The sequence below is a fragment of the Ptychodera flava genome, chromosome 17 (genome assembly GCF_041260155.1).
Source record: "Ptychodera flava strain L36383 chromosome 17, AS_Pfla_20210202, whole genome shotgun sequence".
NCBI lineage: Eukaryota > Metazoa > Hemichordata > Enteropneusta > Ptychoderidae > Ptychodera > Ptychodera flava.
The window spans coordinates 27,519,345-27,538,960 of record NC_091944.1 but is presented as its reverse complement, the minus strand read 5'-3'; the positions used below and the strand labels follow the sequence as shown (position 1 = coordinate 27,538,960).

The 19,616-nt window shown below is 37.7% G+C and overlaps 1 protein-coding gene and 1 long non-coding RNA gene across 2 annotated transcripts; both read right to left on the bottom strand.

The window, feature by feature from the left end:
• Nucleotides 1–2,148: 2,148 nt before the first annotated feature.
• On the bottom strand, nt 2,149–3,530 carry LOC139116514 (uncharacterized). Its single transcript, XR_011548322.1, has 3 exons — nt 2,996–3,530; nt 2,602–2,806; nt 2,149–2,208 (listed from the first exon to the last, which is right to left on the bottom strand). It is a non-coding gene; the product is annotated as an uncharacterized lncRNA (long non-coding RNA).
• A 5,765-nt stretch (nt 3,531–9,295) lies between these two features.
• Nucleotides 9,296–15,930, bottom strand: LOC139116513 (monocarboxylate transporter 13-like). Its single transcript, XM_070679129.1, has 6 exons — nt 15,761–15,930; nt 15,001–15,186; nt 13,730–14,287; nt 12,618–12,822; nt 11,854–12,018; nt 9,296–9,477 (listed from the first exon to the last, which is right to left on the bottom strand). Exons 1-3 carry the CDS (start codon nt 15,918–15,920, stop codon nt 13,959–13,961), a joined length of 675 nt encoding a protein of 224 aa, XP_070535230.1. The 5' UTR covers nt 15,921–15,930; the 3' UTR covers nt 9,296–9,477; nt 11,854–12,018; nt 12,618–12,822; nt 13,730–13,958.
• Between the last annotated feature and the right edge of the window lie 3,686 nt (nt 15,931–19,616).

Sequence of the window (19,616 nt, the reverse complement as noted above, 5' to 3'; positions counted from 1 at the left end):
TGAACACTGATTTTCAATTACTTTTATCGCAAGAACGTGTGACACTGAGAGGTTATTACCCTCATATTATCATATACCTATGCCCTGTATTGGGTCTGTACTGAGTTCAGTGACATGATTTATCATGTTGATTTGCATGTCAATACAGTGATACGCCTTGTTGATTTGCATATGAAAGGAATGATCAGCGCGTCTTTCTTTCATTCAATTGAATATTTGCATATGAAAAAGTGATACGACCTGTTGATTTACATAACAAAGCCTGATACGGCCTGTTGATTTGCATACTGGACTACTTACATGGTGGCGCCCTAATCAAAACAAACTATGGTGCCCGTCTATGATTTTGACTACGATATCATGTCCGATCTCCAAAAGTGGCAGGGTTTTGAAGCATAGGGAAATGCGGGGTAACTAAATAAAACATGTGTCGATATCGGATTAACCTGCAAGTAGTGCTACCAATTCGAACAAATTAAAGAGCAGAGCATGCATCACACTGTACGGGCACTGACAGATCGATGACAGACCAGCTGTTCCGTCCGTGCATAAGCACAGACGCGCAGACGACAAGCAAATCGGACATGTCGGAGGACCGTCAAATTCAAAAGCACAACTTTGAAAAATATCGTGTATTCATGGTAAATGCGTTCTGGAAAATAATACCAAACACAACACTTGCATGTACCGTACCGATTCGGTAGATATCCTACATGTTTGATGACAGAGTTCAAGCATTTCTCTGCTCAACCGTAAAATAATTGGCAATGAGCCAGCTGATAGATTACGTCAGACGCTAGTATATCAATCCGCCTTAGCAAGATGACGCAAACAAATGTAGTCCATCAAGAAAAACCACAGTGAAACGTATCACATTTTAATATACGAGATTTATTCATTCAATAACGTGGGCATAGGTATATGATAAAGAGGTTATCCCTCGATATCACCTCTTGGTAGGGTCGTATTGCTGCTCGTGCGGTTGTGGGCCGCATCACACTCGTCTTCGACTCGTGTGATGCGGCCCACAACCGCACTCGCAGCAATACGACCCCACCAAGAGGTGATATCGAGGGATAACCTCATAATATCGCCTGTTCCTATGTCGTATCAGCATGAGTGTCATTTGTGCTGCGTCAGACACGAGACGAAGTCGAGTGTCTGACGCAGCACAAATGACACGAATGCTGATACGACACAAGGAACAGGCGATATTGGGTAATAACCGATTTATCATATACCCATGCCCATAATTTTAGGGAATTTTTACTAATAGAACGAAAAATCTTTACTTTGAGGCTTCACTTTATTACGCCTTGCGCATAAATATCAGAATGTTTACGTGAACAGGCTTCATTCATAAAGTATACGACGAGAATGTCAACATCACGCGCGACATCGCTGCAAGTCGTCCATATCTCAATGAAACCCAAGAAGAAAGACACCGGGATACAAAAATCGTCATACAGAATGCTATTACAACTGTAACCGATCAAAAACTGCTCAGCTTTAAATCTATCCTGATTTCGATCGTCGTACGGCACGGAGCTCGCGCGGAGAGGGGACGCCATTTTGTTAGTTTACCTTTAGAGTTGCCATGTCAACAGTCGTCGCGCGCGCGACATCGCTGTCACGCCACGCGCTCACTACCTGTTCGGTGGAGACCGTGCACAGTGCCGGCGCCGTGCGAACGGCAGAATATTTGCTAGAACTTGACCAAAAAAATACCATGGGAAAATATTTCAAGACTCAACGTGATATTTCCGTATTTTGCAACCAGAAATACCCGTGTTCCTCGAAGCCCTTCAAATTTTTACGTCGGCGACATCGCTTCGCAGGCGGGAAGCGGCCGCCATTTTGTTGTTTACGTGGTTTACCAATAAACTGCTAATGTAGTTGCATATCTCGACGTTTACCGTGAAATATCACCGCTGATATTTTACGTTGAACGTCACTAGGATGTAGCAATATGGGCATGGGTATATGATAATTATTCATATCCAAATTTAAATAAACGTAGCAAAATGAAGACTTACATTGATCCGTGACTTGCGCACAACTGTCGTTTAGATTTTATTCAGTAGACATTTTGTAGTTGTACAACGATAGAGTTTGTCAGAAGTACTAGAGGAAAAAGGCAGCTGATAAACCTGAACACAAAGTATCCTCCATGACACGTACCGTAAACGGCAAGTAAGATGACTTGAGCTACATTAGGAACATAAGAATAATTACATTAGGAACATAAGAATAATTACAAAAAACATGTGAACAATGCAAGGCAAAAATTCAAAGCTGTGTTGTCGTTCCTTTCTTACTACAGCAGAAGTAGGTGCCTTTAGGGAATCTCGATAACGGGACAGGAAATGTAAACTGTTGTTGGGAATGACGTGATGGAAATTTGCAATCTCACTACATGTGCAATTCTCCTTTACTTGACAAGTAATTAATTGTTTGTCACTGTTTCCCCATCCATTGATTTAAATTGGACAACATGTCTTCACCGTTTCATGTATTCTCTCGGCAGGGCAGTTCGGCCAGTTCTTTGAGAGACCGTGATACTGACAATTAGTTAGAAGTTAAGGACCTACGAATACTTACATGTAAATGTTATCGCGTAAATAGAGATAATGAGTGACACCCCACAGACAAACATGGCAACTGCATAAGTTACAGACGGATCAAGACATCGTATCTGACCTGCAGCGCCGAACAACGATCGCCCAATCACCTGTGCCAATCCCATGAAGGCCGGTATGTACGCGCCATAGTTGTCTGATATACCAAAGTCACGAGCACGTCTTACCTAGAAGAAAGTACAAAATTGCAAGAAGTATGATAACACAATTTATATACGATATTCAAACGATTTCTCGCTACAATTTTTCGTCTCTACTTATAGGTAAAGGTAGCAGACTCAAGTTTACGAAATATTTCGCAGCATATACCAACAACAAAAAAGAAATAAGCTTATGTTTGTCCAGTTACTACTTACAAGATGCACTGAAGTTGAAACGGTTCCAAAGGCTTGTCCAATAGCAATGATGCAAAATGTTATGAAAACGGGTTCTTGAAACAAAGAGACGTCGTATATTGATAAAAAATACGATTTTAAACGCCGAGTAAATGTTGTTTTCGGTTTTGGAAGCACAGTCTTGCTCGTCTGACTTATCATCTCATATGATTCCGTAGTATCTTCATCCTTTGAGTAATTTTCTTCACTGTTGTATTTCTCGTCCTTCTGTGGCCTTTGTAAATCCTTGTCAGGTGACCTGTGCTTTGTAGATAGTTGACTCGCTCCTGGAGGTCGCATGAGGGCTCCTGCCACACACAGATGTAAAGTGAACGCTGACATAAATAGAAGCATTCCCCTCCAGCCATATCGATCCACCATCATTTGAGTTAGGATTGATAAAACAAACTGACCTGCACCTGATCCCGCCATGGCCAGTCCGATAGCAATAGGAAATCGCTTCTTGAAATATATGCTAACGATTTCAATACAGGTCACATAAGCTAGACCCATCCCCGCTCCTAGGGAAAAAGAGAGCTGTATACAGTTATTGATTTTCGTAGTTTTTCGTAGTGTTTAAATATGGTTTTACGAAATTAAAGTAGTAGAATATAGGAATCATTGAGAGAAATTATGACTTATAGTTATACAGACTTAATTGGAATAATTTGAGAGGTAGATGACCTTTAGTGGATGGCAAGACACCAAGCAGTCTCCTGACTAAAGGAAAATTACTGACTTTGCTTTTAATAAAATACTTCTCTCTGTGAGACAAAACTTAAACCGTTTAACTCAAAACTTTAATGTTTTGTTAAATCAAATGTGAATGCTTCATATACCGTACTGATTACAAGTACGAAGTTGTTCCTTCCCTAATGAGTGTATATTGCTGCATAAAATGCACAGATCTATTCTTTTTCAAGCGTATTTTGCTGTTCTATTCGAAGAGGATAACCGAATTTATCTTATAACCGTAAGCGTGCTGCATTCATCGCTTGAAGTTCTCAAATGAACGCTCCGCGCAAAATTATACTGTTTCGAGGCCTTAATTACTTTTATACAATGGCTTTGGATAGCTGAAAGTTCATATACGCCTCTCGTGTAAGGGTCGAAATTAAGCTGAAACACATGATAACTTCAGAATCTGCATTTGCTCAAAGGCTCAAAGTATTTGCCAACGTGAATACATTGTGCCTTATGCAGTCTATTGTTACAATAAAGTCGGCATACTGATAAATCAAGATATATGAAAATTTAAGTTGAACAAAGTGTATATATCAATTTCGAAAATGAAGGTAGAAACAGCACTCTGTATGCAATAGAATGTAATTATGCTGTAGCATTTACTTTTCTTCTTGACAGGCAAGAGGCAGAGTATGATATTGTTTTTCTCATGAATTGTAATCTTTTGTGTGTTAATAAATCTACAGTATCTGGCTATAATAAGTAATCGATGTTCATTAAGTGCAATATTCATATGTCCATAAACAGTTGCGCCAAATTTAGAGTTTTCGCTATTAATGGTGTCATTTTACTGAATTTAACCAGGAAATAAAGCATTAATTGATAATAGAACGTTGTGCTTGAAATTGAGAGCGACAACGGTAATTGAACCATTACATTTACGCATATATCTCGCTGGCGAGGGATATTTACCTCCTGCATGACACTTATCCTAACTTCGCTGTAAATAAAATTGAATAAAAATTGACCAATGCCATTTTACTTGTATTTTAATGAGGAATTGAAACCCTTACTGATCCCGATATATTCAAGCAAGGAAAACGTACAAAAGTGCATAACTATTCAAGCAATACCATTTTGGAGACATGAATATTCAATGTTACCTATTACGACTCCGTAAGTGAAGTACAACTGGTATACATGTGTCGTTAACCCACTTGTAAGAATCCCTAGTGATGCTAAAACACCAGCAGCCATAACAGTTTTTCTATGTCCAAATCTTTTTGAAAAGGCCACTCCATAACTTGTCGAAAAAACGAAGACGATATCAAATATCCTGACATATCCATGCTGCAAATGGTTAATAGGTATGAATAATAGTGAGTGTCGGACATAAATCTAAAAGTGAAATCTAACAGCCTTAACGACATTACTCTGGAACTACTGGCATACATACACACATACATACATACATACATAAATACATACATACCGTCATACATACATACATACATACATACATACATACATACATACATACATACATACATACATACATACATACATACATACATACACACACACACACATACATACATACATACATACATACATACATACATACATACATACACATACATACATACATACCAGTGTCTTTTTTGTGGAGCAGCACAACATATATATATATATATATATATATATATATATATATATATATATATATATATATATATATATATATATATATATATATATATATATATATAAAACTTGATTGATACACACTACCACACCCAGTGTTTGGTCCGAACGTATTTAATGAACTTGTGACACAACGTTTCGCTCCAAAACTGGAGCTTCTTCAGGCGTACTGTATAACGGAAAATACAAAGATCGTGCTTATAAATAAATGTTGTACATTAAGAAAACATTGCTTTACGAAACTTTAAACTGGGGAATTGTCTGAGAAAGTCGATCGATTGGAAATGATGTACCCACCTTGCAGTCCGACGCCCAAGGTTGGAATCTGGCGTGCGGATATGCAGGTGAATGGCTATTTATACCTCATTCAAATAAGTTCCCACAGCGCCCTCTCAGTTCGAGGGATTAGAATCATGACTGCATACCAGTACAAAAGTCTTATCATGAGGCCATATAATTGACAGGCACGACCCCTTTCTAAACTTCAATAACACAATGTAAAGATGGAATGATAAGAAAAGTGATACACGGAGTCTGTCGGTAGCCTGCTATTAATTATTCAGTATAGAAAAAACATAATATTAAAGTATGCTTTACACACGCAGTCTCTCTCTCTCTCTCTCTCTCTCTCTCTCTCTCTCTCTCTCTCTCTCTCTCTCTCTCTCTCTCTCTCTCTCTCATATGTGTAAGGAATTAAAGTAACTTCAGCACAAAACTCTTCCAGATTTGTACTCATGTACGTGACTGTACACATGTTTGCTTCTTGTTAAAGACTATTGTTTGTACTTTCAATTGCCATGCTACAGATACAAGCAACTGAGATAGCAACAAAATGTGTATTACTAGAACTGAAATTGTTCTGCAATATGAAGTTAATGGTTTTGTCTCTGGAAAACCCGATGAAAACCAATTTCATTATTTCAACATTATTTTCACAGGTGTTTATTCAAAAACATTTCGAACGTCAGTAGTTTTTTTGCATAAGGTAATTACGCAAGACTATTCAGACAAGAAATGCTAAATGCAATGAGTTTATGTAGTAATCGAGTTTGGTTTGATATTAATTCTTTTAAGCCTATCTATTCGTCAAAAAATACATGTGTGTTCGTAACGAAAAATAATTCATGAATAAAAGTATTTTACTTCAATGTCTACCGAAATAATAAATCGATGAATCAGCTGATAAGATGGTACAAATCAAAATAAAACAAGGACGATTCTTGAAGTTAAGTTACCTTTTCATGCTTATGTGTGATAATTTCCACCATGCATCTGTAGACATCTGACTGCTATCATCATGCCAAATGATGACATGTCAATTAAAAAGATTAAAGGACAACATTATCAGTAAATAATATGGTTTAGGACATTTGTTGCATTATTAAAGAGTGTGGTGAAGGAAAATATTGTCAATATGAAATTGGGTGAAGACAGCATTTTTGCTCGATAATTGGGCTAAGGGAAAGCTATCAGCTCTGCATCTGATGAAGCAAATTAGAGCTTAGCTTAGGACATTGATGTCAGTGCAAAATACAGTGAAAAACAATATTTTCTAACAGAATAGGGTGATGATACTGTCCTGCACTTATATCTTGCACCGAAAATGTTGTCTTTCACCAAATTTCGTGCAGGATATTCGATGCTGAAAAGGTGACTGTCAAGCCAAAAGTGTCGTTTTCATGGCCAAGCTATCAACGAGAGTCAAAAAGGAGTTTTCATCGGCCACTGATAACACCTTAAAGACGCAGTTCGTAAATCAAATGCAACGTTCCGGAAAAAGTATTCTCAAAGTATATTTTGTTCTTAAGAAACAGTACCAAAACTCTTTGACGTGCCATGGTGAAGCATCGACTTACTCTAGCATGAGAACGCGATGTAATCTTTGTGTATCCGAAACGCTACACATTATCAGTGCTGACAATTCTACGCTGTTAAACAAACGCTCTGAAATGGTTTCAAAATGTCGCCACCAAAACAACCCATTTGTTGTAGTGAGTTGGATTAAAATTGGACAAGTAAAATTTGTTTTCGTGTCGGCACTTGGAGACCAGCTCGGTACGTTTGTTTAAAAGGCTGGACTTATCTGCATTTATATGAATAGCTTCTCTGTGAGAGAGGTTACATTTTAGTAACTACTTGCTTTCGACAGGATTGATCGTATACATTAAATGTGTTGTCCTTAGATTTCAAGTGGTAGACATACTTTGATAACTTTGTGCTGTTGGCTTGTGCCTTGCTTCGGAAAGATTGGACATGATCTGCATGGCGTGTTTTTAATGTATTGTCAGTTAGACCGATATACAGTGAATTGCTTTGAAGCATTGGCATTAGACATACTAGTTATATAGTCTAAATCGAGGTGTTGCCAACACTCTCAGTTGCAATTACCAGCTATGCGCTAATATGAGTCGATCACAAAGAAATTAACTCTGCAGATCAAATCAAATACATGAAAACTCTAAATTATTTTCTTGCAATACACTATGGGTTTATCATTAAGGCAGTCCAATGTTTTGTATACTTTGTAGAATTAACTTCTTTACACATTCTCCCGAATAATCAGATGATTCCTCATGTTGATTAGGCAAGTATCCCATTTTTTATCAGGAAATACTGAAAAATCACTCATTTAATAATGATAGTCAATATACAAGGCATACATGCATATCAAATTGTAACATATTTCCATAAAATTGTACTACTTTATAACGTGCTATATTCTTTTCTTCTATTTGTGTACCATCTCATAACTACACTAAATGCTTCAGTACATTTCCCGATATTTGAACAGTCCCTTCTTCCTCTTTAAACTTTAAGCAACCCCATTGTAGCTTGCAACTTTTGAGTAGCCTCTCCCTCAGATTCTTCCTATCCCCAGGCGGTAAATTTAGCTGTCTCCCTTGCAGCTTACGTATCTTGCCATAACTGATTAGTTTCATGCACAAAACCGCAAAACATAGAATACACTTGCAAAATTATCTTTCGAATTAGAATCTTATTGTAGAATGGGCATTTGGGAAAAGTAATCGGACTCTTGAGTGTTTACAATACGGTCAAACACTTAGTCCTAAACTTGTTCCCAAGTTTTTCGCTAATTTCAGGTACGGATCGCAATATGTGTCGATAGACGCGTTGTAATACACAGTACAAGTAGTTCTCACTCACAGTGTTTCTTCTTTAGAGCAAATTATGTTCTACACAGTCACAGGCAAACCATATTTACATTGTCTGTCCTGAACTAGCCTGGTCTTTGCACCTGCAAAGTATCCTTCGGTAGCCATCCCTCTACAGCAACGATATTCATTTGTGCCATAAATGTGAGGAAATGTATGTATAAGATGTATAAGAGTAAGAGACAACCCTTCCCTCCCACCCAATCAAGTTTAAGGTGTCATTTTATCTAGTGAGAATGGTTTTTTCTGCAAGTTGAGTTACAAATCTTTAATTATTGTTGTTGTAGACTGGAGTTACAAGACGATGGTAACTATAGTTCAGAGTCGTAACCTTACACTACTATATGATTTGGAATGGGAATTATGATGGTAGAGTCTTGCGATGCCAAACAACAAACGTTGACGACAAATAATGCATTGGATATAGCATTTCAAAATGACAAATATTGTCATTTGTTATTTGTAATTTTGCTTATATCAAAGAAGTACAGAAATTCAGCCATACAAAACATGATCATAAATGTATACATGGTATACAATTTAACAATCGCGGCGTTGATAATTACGAAAATAGTACGTCTACATACGAAATAGCAAGGCAAAGCTATATGGGATTAGATATACTTTGACCGGTCAAGCCGCAAATCAGGAGTTCTGATAGTAAAGAATTCCCAAAGCACCATCACCTCCATGTTTCTACATCTTCATTAGTAAGAGCTTAATCGGTCGATGAAGGTTTTATATCATCGTCATGTTTGGCTTCAGGCTTTCCTTGGTGGCGTCGTTGCTTGAAAATGCGATCAACCACTGGAAGTAAAATGGCTAACACCGATGTGAGCAACAGGACTGATCCTGAGAGCCAATACAATCCATCGTAATTATTTGAATTATCCCGCATCCACCCTAAAAAGAATAGTCAAAGTATGATGAAATGCAGTTAACATCGTACGTAGCATTCCCGGAACCCAATTTTACATCTTATGCTTCTATAAAACTATTTATTACTGACCCTTAACGATAGAGGGACCAAAGCGTGATGTAGATACTAAGAACCATGATTCCATATCGCTATCACTACGTAGCTCAGGTCACACGATATATCAACACCTACTACGCAGTATTCAGTGTGCAAACCCTACGCTGCAGCCCAGCACTTAAAAAACTTTGTCCGAAAATTCGGGCAAATGTTGTACTTTTAGTACCAATATTACTTATAGTTCTATATAATTAGAGACTTTCTATTACATGTGCCAGGGGAATTTGAACGTTTGTATGCGATATGCAGAAAGTTGAACGTGTCGAGCGGGAACTCTAACACAGGCCAGGTGTACGTAATCGTACAATGGAGGAGAAGGCGAGCACTGTGAGAACAGGTGGAGCACCTGCAGACAGAGAGAACTCAAAAAATGGGAAATCTTCAGCAAAACTGTAACCAAAAAACCTGCTTCAGCAAAACTGTAACAATTCACGGCAACTTACTAAGTTATCTTCAACGACTGAAAGAGTTATGTCAGCGGATACATCAGACTGTATAGCTATTGGCCTGGCGGTGACCGCCCATTGTTCAGACAACCCTTATGTTCAGACAACCGTATGTTCTGACATCCCTTTAAATTTTTTCCAGCACCCCTGTGATCCGACAACGCTATGGAAGGCTTCTGCAGGATCTAGTTTTCCGCTTGTCAAATCTTATCTACAATGAAATAAATGAGTTTTTTTTAAAATTTATATTTTTATGTCACTGTAGACGCCGGACTTCAATACTTGCCGCTGGTTGCTGTTCTCCCATTCAAGAGAGTCAAATGGGCCATGGCAGCTTGTCTGATAGCAGACTCCATTACACAGATTCTGTTGACCAATCACAGAACAGGATGCTGGTCATCTGCTTAATAGGAAAATGACTCTGATGGCTTATCTTGTCTCAGGCTATCATTTACAAATCAAGAACTATCAAGCAATGTTACAAACATCATGCTCAAGTCATGGTCAACTGGGACTAAATCTCAATATAACACATATAATAAGCGATGGGAAACATTTTGTTACAGAGGACTAGTCAATCTCTATATGCTACATGAGCAGACGCTCTGAAGTTCTTTGAGCACTCTATGACTGTAGACTTTGTTATAGTGCTATTATTACGGCACGTTCAGCATTATTGTGTTCGGAAACAACGTTCAGCTCGGCTCTCACTCTCTTGTTTTAAGATTTTAACAGTTTTTTTTAGGAGAGACACGCACTACCAAGATGTAATGGAACTTGGATGTTGGAATTGCATTAAACTTGTTGCGACGTTGGTCGCCAATACTTATCGTTAAAAGGGGTTAACTTTAGAATTAGGGATGATGTTGGTATTGTTATCTGCTAAAAGAAGTCAAACTTTACACTTGCTGGATATACGTAATATGGTTTACATAAAGACGTCTTGAATTTTCGAGATTGCTGATCTGATCAAAAGAACAGTCTAAACCATATTGCCACTTGGGTACATTAACACTTCCTGTTCACACTTCCCCTGACATGCGATTTTGTGTGGTTACAGTACTGAAGGAGTATATGTTTCGCACATCAGCTATGCGTAAAATGAAACTATGTTGTTCATAAGTTATGTTGGGGAAACATGCAAATCTATCAAGTGCCAGAATAGCAAGTTTTACAAAAACTTTTTAGCTGCAGTGGGACTAGATATGAGCATATTTAAAGCTCACAGTACTAGAGATGCAAGTGCTAGCGCCGCAGCAGATTCATTGTCAATCAATTAACTTGGGAAAGAAATACTTGACAACGTCAGGAAATAAGACTATACTTATCTGACATGGAAAGTCAAATCTGTTGCTCAAAAGGTCTTGAGGAAATAACGATTGTTCTATAGACTATCCAATAGTTTCTAATTACCATAATTAACTCTCCTGGATGCAACTGTAAGCATTTCATGTGACCTGCGCCACGTAGTAATAGGGATACGGAATTGAGAAATTAAACGAGACTTACCTTAAGTCGAAGTTTGATTGAAATTCTGTTAAGCTATGATATAGTAGCTCAAGAGGTTAAACGCCCTAAGTGGGAATACGGAATCTCTGATATTCAGAGGGTATAGCAATCCCTATATAGTTGGACATCTTTGTCCATTCTACAGGATGACAACTGAATGCTCTATGAGTAGTCGGTGTTGTGCAATGTGAACTCTTGAGCTACTACATGATAGCTAAACAGAATTACAATCAAACTTCGACTTAAGGTAAGTCTTGTTTAACTTTTTTATTACACTTCAACCCTTACCGCCAAGTGGCCCAATAAAAAGTGTAGCTACTCCTTGAACTTGAAGTACAATACATGTTCCATGGCCTATCTTCTCTCTTCCCAGAAAGCGTTTTATCACGACTGGCCTGTATATAATGAACCCTCCGCTACATGTACCATATAAGGAAAGTAAGACAATTTGCGCTGTACATGCATAAAAGAAACAAAAAAGCAATTATTGGAATAGAATAGAGTCACAGTAGTCGAATCATGTTTATGATAATTGGAAGAAATGTTTCGTCGAAACTCGACTTAAACGACTGGCATGTTCAGCGTGATAGTGTAGCATTCTCTGTAAAAAAGAACTTACAAATAAGCGTATTTCTCTAATCGTCATACTTATAGGTACCAATTTTCAATTTCAATGCCTTTATTTGATCTTTCGAATTTTACCAGACGACCTACGAAAGACATGTTTCCGCTAAAAAGCCATGGGTGTCTATTTTCGATCCAACTAGATACGTCTGAGACACATATTTATTGCAATGCGATGAAAGAAATCAAAACAAAAGACATTAAAGCGAGAAGTTGTTGAAATTAATTTAAAGGTTGATGTATATGCCATTTTGTAATTATTTATATGTACTCTTCATAAATATCTTTCATTCTCAGTTGCTTTGTTGCAGCACTGAAAAATCATACATTTTATATATCAAAACAAAAGACAATTCATTTTCAGAATGAGCTGAAACGATGTAGAGTTTGCATTTAATAGAGTACCTATATTGCTTTGAACGACTTACCCGTCAGGCTTCTCATGTAAATACTAACAATTAGGGAAGTGCCACAGACACAAAAGACAGCAGAATGTATTATCGATGGGTGAAGACCTCGTATATGTCCCAAAGCACCGAATGAAGGCCGTCCAATTAGCTGCACCAATCCCGTCATGGCTGGTATGTATGCACCAAGAGTGTCCGAAATACCGAAGTCACGAGCACGTCTTACCTGGAAGAAAGTACCATCGTTTAAGTTATGTTATTCCTCTGTGCGTAACCGATACGAGTTAGTAGCTAAACTATTCCAGAAATGAATTATTTAAATCTTCCATGTGCTTAAGGTGAATTGTTCTTAAGTACTCTTAAATATGTGTTTCACAACTGACAAGAATATATGATTATATATGACATAATTTCTGTACCGTGGATAATTAAAACGCACGTTTAAAACGAAACCTATTGTTCGTATAAGAAATTTTCAAAAGCTCTAAGTAGTCCAAGGGTCACAATTGTAGCACAGAACACCATAAACTAACACCCACGGTTATAAGGTAAGGGAAAGTAATCCGTCCGATTGGTTTCACTTTATTCTTTGCATGGCTCCAAGTGCTCCTACTTGGGCAGTAAATGGGTAGAAAGTGAGATACAATCTAACAATTTTACGCCATACACGCCTCCAGCCTGCTCAACTTATATGCATTGTTCTGAACCCTGTCAACATTACAGCACTTCAATAGCCTATTGGATGTTTGCACTTTCAATCTGTCGTTCAATGCACCTTGGGGACAGAAGATCGGACCACAAATTTTCACAATTCTTTTCTGATCTACCACCTGTTGGGGCTCATTTAAAGCTCTTCATGTAAGTAAAATTTTCACCCTCTATGATTTTGAATTTCAAATATCTGTCACACGTGTTATTTGTTTGTCAAGTATCACAATTTGCACTGTGACCCAAGATTTTTATTCTTGATTTTGAAAGAGAATAACTGAAAGATACCTTGAGGAAAGTTTGAGCAAAATTTACGTCTTTCATTTTCGAGACGCATACTACCTTCAGAAGGAGATGTTTGAGTTAAAAATCTTTTGACTTTTATTTGCCATGTGTGCGTTGAATTATTGAAGGTCCTTTCTTACCAGATGTACTAAAGTTGCAGTATGTCCGAACGATTCCCCAATACCAATTATGCAAAGTATTATGAAAACAGGATTTTTAAACAATGAAAGGTCATATACAGCTAAACAATGCGACTTCAGGCGTTCTACACATGTTCTGTTCCAGTTCTGAAGAACAGTTTTTCCCTTGTCTCCTATCATATCCTCTGATTCTGTAGAAATGCATCCAATTGACGTTGAGTCGCTATCATCAGTTTTGTAAACCCTGCTTTGAACCACGGTTATTTCCTAAGCTCTGAACGTCCATGGCAGCTGATTTGTCCTTTTCAGGTTTTCTGATTGGTTTTAAAGGTCTCATAAGTGCCCCTGCCACGCACAAGTGTGAACCGATGGCAGACATAATCAGTAACATTCCTCTCCAGCCGTACAGGTCCACCATCAACTGAGTCACAATAGAAAGTACAAACTGACCACCACCAGTTCCCGCCATGGCCAGTCCAATAGCAGGGGTAAATCTTTTCCGGAAGTACATGCTGACGATTTCAATACAGGTTACACATGCAAGGCCAAGTCCAAGTCCTGGATGAAAATAATGATTTATTGACGATTGATTATTTTGTGATATGTTAATGTTGGAAAGGTGAAGACTTTTTTCATGCTATCTTAAATTTATCATGTTTAGCAAGCCTTATATTGAATGCTTCGATTTGGAAGAACCAAATATTCAAGATAGAAAAATATTGCAATGATCCTAGTGTTGGAATTTTATTTGCTGAGGACAGAAGATCATCACAGAAACAACAAAGTCGTCCTCTGAGGCAGGACAAATAAACGTCCACTTTTGGTCTGTAATATTTAGATTTTGTATACCCTCATAGTTTGAATATGTAATGGTTCAAGGAATGAAACACTTGTTGGAAATGATGGCAACTTGACATCTAAACGAATATCTTGCAACACTGATGTACCGGTACACTACCATGTGTAGGCACAAATAACAACGGCCATCTCAGTGTACATACATTATTGTAGCGTAATCCTGCCTCGTTTGTAAAGCATATGGAAATGTAGGCAAAAGAGCTTTTTTCTGAATGTGTTCCGACTGAAGCATGAGGTTCCGTGGACAAGTTCGATGCTTAAGTTAGTAAATAATATCTCAGATTGTAAAACGAAAGCGAAGCTAGTTTTTGTCTTTGTTTTGACAAGTTTGGCACGCCTGTACGAAAGATGCCTATACCCTCCTCGTAAGAGAAGACTTCATACTCCTTTAGCAATACAATATGTAAGCTTACCTGTTAAAACTCCGTAGGTAAAGTACAACTGGTATATATGTGTTGTGAACCCACTTGTAAGAATTCCTAGCGATGTTAAAGCTCCTGCTGCCATTACGGTTCTCCTATGTCCAAATCGTTTAGCCAAAGCAATGCCGTAACTTGTGGACAGTACGAAGACTATATTAAATATCCCATGGACCCAAGCTGTAAAATGTTAACGAAGGGACAAACAAATGATTAATGTACACTGATTGGATGTTTTACTAGTGAAGCACATATCTGACAATAGGCATACAGGACCTGTTTCAAAATGGAGGTAATAAGTAAAATATGTGTCACTGGTTTCTGCTTTAAAAAGGTAATATTCCTAATACTAAGGCTACATTCGCAAACGCCTCTGGATGATAGGGCAGGAGAATCTAAAAAAATCCCTGATTTTTCTGATTTAACTACCTCAAGTCAATTCAAGTTCACACCTTCCACGTCATAATAATTTTGCTGTCTCAACTCTGCCTACCCAATATAGATAACATCTTAGGTGTACAAAGGGCGGTGGTTTGATGCTTATTTCAATGTTTTGGTGGTGTTTTTTGCACGAAAATGTTTCTCTTTTATTGCAAAAGGCAAAATGTATCTCTAAATGAACATTTTAAACAAGCTGACTTTTCTTCACATATCGGAAACTGTAATAAACGAATGCATGCAAAAAATAGATATCAAGCATGGGATGTAAATGTTGTTTCTCTAAAATATTTGGACTTTTGTCATGTAAGCCTACCTGTCACAGCCTTTGATTCTCTAAATGCGTCCAAAAACGCGACATACACTACCGCAAAGGAATTCGAAATTCCTCCAACCATGAAAAATCCAATGAACGATGCCAAGACAACAACCCATCCCCATCCACCGTCTGGAGGATCTACCGTTTCTGCTGTCATTTCTTTTCTTTTCGAGATATATTCTATATTCTATCGATTTAAGAAAGATCCATATTACATCAACGTTATGATGATGATGATGATGATGATGATGATGATGATGAAGGTGATGATGATAAGGGTTGTTATTGTTGTTGTCACTCGATATAGTTATTGGGGCAGTCAGAATTTCAAAAAATTTATTTTACTTTACATTAGAGTTCAACTAAAGAAGTGCAAGGGTTGGATGAAACGTTTCGAACAAGACACCTTTTATCTCAGCTTTCCTCGTCGTGTTTTATAGCCTTCCGTAACTATGAAGGGGCGATGATCGATCAATGAAGCTTTGTTTGCAATAATTTCAACTCTTCAGATGACTAACTGACTGGTTTATTTTCAGTTTGCAGTTTATTTGACTGCTGATACAAGACTTACGGGTGGCTATCATAAAAAGACGAGGACAGTTGAGAAAAAAGGTGTCTTGTTCCATCAGGACATAGTTCAACCACTAAAGTCAGTCATTGCCATGGCAACAGTGTGTGACTGCGGCTTCAAACTTGTTCATGCTCTCCTGACCTAGGACCCTCAGACTTTCATCTCTTCCCCAGCATGAAGAAACAGTTAGCTGGAAAGCATTCTGAGTATGATGATGACGTCATATTCGTTCAGGACTTTTTGACAACCACGATTAAACCTCCTACAAAGTAGGGATCCAATCCCTGGAGCACCGCTGGCAATAGTGTGTGGACCGCAATGGAGACTATTTTGAAAAATAAATAGCATAGAAATTCATTCAGTAAAACTTCATACTTAGGCTCAAAACTTTTCATCCAACCCTGGTATGTTAGGTAATTTGTTTCTCATCAGTAGTACAAAAATTCGCATGCTACTCCTAATGTTTTCCTTGTTGACGTTTTCTTTGAAAAAGTTGGAGCAAAATTGTAAGCCTTTCAGTTTGGAGGCGCATACTACCGTAATTACTGTTCTCTGTTTAACCAGTGCCATGAAAATCAATCTAACTCTTGTCTTTCAAATAAACAACTCTGACCTATCGTACATTAGAAGTGGGCGTCAGTAACGCTTGATTTGATAATCACATTGATAGAATCTGTCAAGGCTAATCTGTCGTACCTGTTCGATATCATCAGTGAAGTTTCATTGTTATTCTTGTCATTCATAATTAGTCTCGATTTTTGTATTGACATTCAAATAGCGCAAACAACGTGCACCAAAGATTATGGATTTGGTTCTGTCAGTTGCTTCTCAGGTAGGTGACTGGCTGCCGTATGTTGTGAGTTCGAACCCGATTGAAAACACCGTATACAGCATGCACAACGAATTACATGTGCTTGAAAAACAGATGGCTAAATGTGACCAAAGGCCAACGGTCATGAGAGTTAATTATTGAAGCGGTGTTGCTCATGATAACGTTTTATCAAAACTTCCATGACAAAATGTATACACTCGTAATGTTTATGTACTTTAAACAAATGAAATTTATTATACTATATTAGCGTGTGCAGCTAAGACAATGCGTCATTTTGCAAGTGCTAAATTGGGCCCCTAAACCATCATTGAAGATTAATACGGAGACATAGCGCTTCGGCAGAGAAGATCGACGTTTGAACTATTGGTAGTTAAATGATTAAATGCATGGAGATAATTAAATGACAAGTTTTAACGTTTGGAATGTTGCCTTTACATCTGCTTTATCAGAACATTTGACTTGTTACGAGTATCAAGAAACCTGTCTGGCACTTGGCAAACGATACAACTACAGATATTGCTACAACTCCGAACAGTCATCCCGACTCGATTGAAGTGCGATTTAAATAATCCGATTGCGGATTGCCTAAGTAAGATGTTGCTTACTTACCACACAGACAAAGAGAAACTGTGTTTCTTTTTGTCTATGCTTACCAGAGTAGACCAGTTGACTCTTCGAAATAGCTGCAGGCGACAGATTGACATCGATCTCTGCAAATGACCCTTGGTGGTGTTATGACAAAATGAGCCAGGTTTGTTTATATTCTTATGGGGGTGCGCTGATAAAACCAGTGGATTGACGAGAACTGCGTGATTGGTTATGTCTCCGCACGGACAGTGACAGCAACGTCTCCACTTTATTCCACAAAGGAAAATATAGGTGGATCGTGAAGAAATCGAATGCTGTGGAAATACACATTCATTATAGATATAGCATATCCAAGTTCCATGACCGTAATAAAAAACAAATGTTTCACATGTCACTGCGAATTCAACAATATCATTATTTAAACAACAGAGCCTTTATTGGTAGCATGATTTGACTCCAAAATGTAAATAGATCGTGAACCTTGAACCTAAGTTGTCCGAATCCCTTTGTTCTTTGTGACTGCGCACCTACCTGACTTGTTCTGCAAACTTTTAAGCCTGACTCGTGCTTCTATCAGGAAATACTCTTAATTTACATTCCGAATGTCTTGTGAACGTTGAACTATGATTTTATTCATATTTTTCATTCAAGTCAGTCTTACTTGTTATTTGTCACTTTGTCAAACATTCTCCAAATATCTCAGGTGTGTTGGCATAGTCCTGGACAAATACACATGGTTGACCTACCAATGGTTAGTACTGCTAGCAAGACAAAGCGTTGTTTACCGTATGATTGAATATTTCAAAAAACTGACCTGTGAAATCTTGAAGCTGGTGCATTCACGTATAAATCACAGTGTGTCAGAACAAAACGCACTAAGTCAGTTGTCTATGTTCGCATGGCATTTGCGAAACCATACTTAGATTTGAGTAACATTCAGAATCTCAACTTAGTGCGTGTATCACCTACAAATGCCACAGTTACTCGTCTAAAAATACCTTGAAGCTTAATGTGGCCTCCAATGTACTTTGGTTGAAAACAGCGCCCCATTTGCGACAACAATATTTTCTTTTGACAATTTTAAAACCCTGATGAAAAGCCATTTTCAACAAAACTCAGCACGAAACAAATAGTTTACATATTTACACACCTTAGGAGTGATGCTAAAAGAACAAAACAGAGCTGCAAGATACATAGTAGCTTTAATCTAGTAAGGTTTAGTCTTAAGTTATCAACAATCATTTAATGTTTTTTCTATTTTCCAGTCAAGGGTTTGCAGATGTAGCATTCCCATTGAGAAAGAGATATTCCGTTGTCGTGACGTTATCTCACTCAAATTAGAATCGTCTTGCAGGATGGGTCTATTAGAAAATAACGATATAATAATTTGTTGTTTAAAGGCCGTTTCATAACCTTCCCAGCGGTCTGTACATTACATTACAGTTACAAATAAAAAAACTCGAAATTATTTCAGCTTAACTTGGTAAAAACAAGAATAACTAAAAACCAATCGAAAAAACAAGCTAGCTAATGAGAAGCCGACCTAAGATCAGCAAATAAAGTATTTAAAAAAAAACTAGCTAAAAAATAATAAACTGAAATAATCCAGGTAAAAATATACCGAATTCAGCAGTAGCAGTAACAAAAATAAAGGTCTTAAGAGTCTTCTAAAAAGAACGAATGTTTCAATTATCTGAAGTTCGGGCGGCAAACTATTCCACAGTTGTGGGGCATAGACGCCAACAGCTCTGTCACCATAAGTTCGAAAAAGTCGTTTCCCATGATCTTTGACAGAAAAGGGATTGAATCTTATACCGAGACTCCCTCTCGTACTGTGTATTGGACGATCAATAGTTACAAGT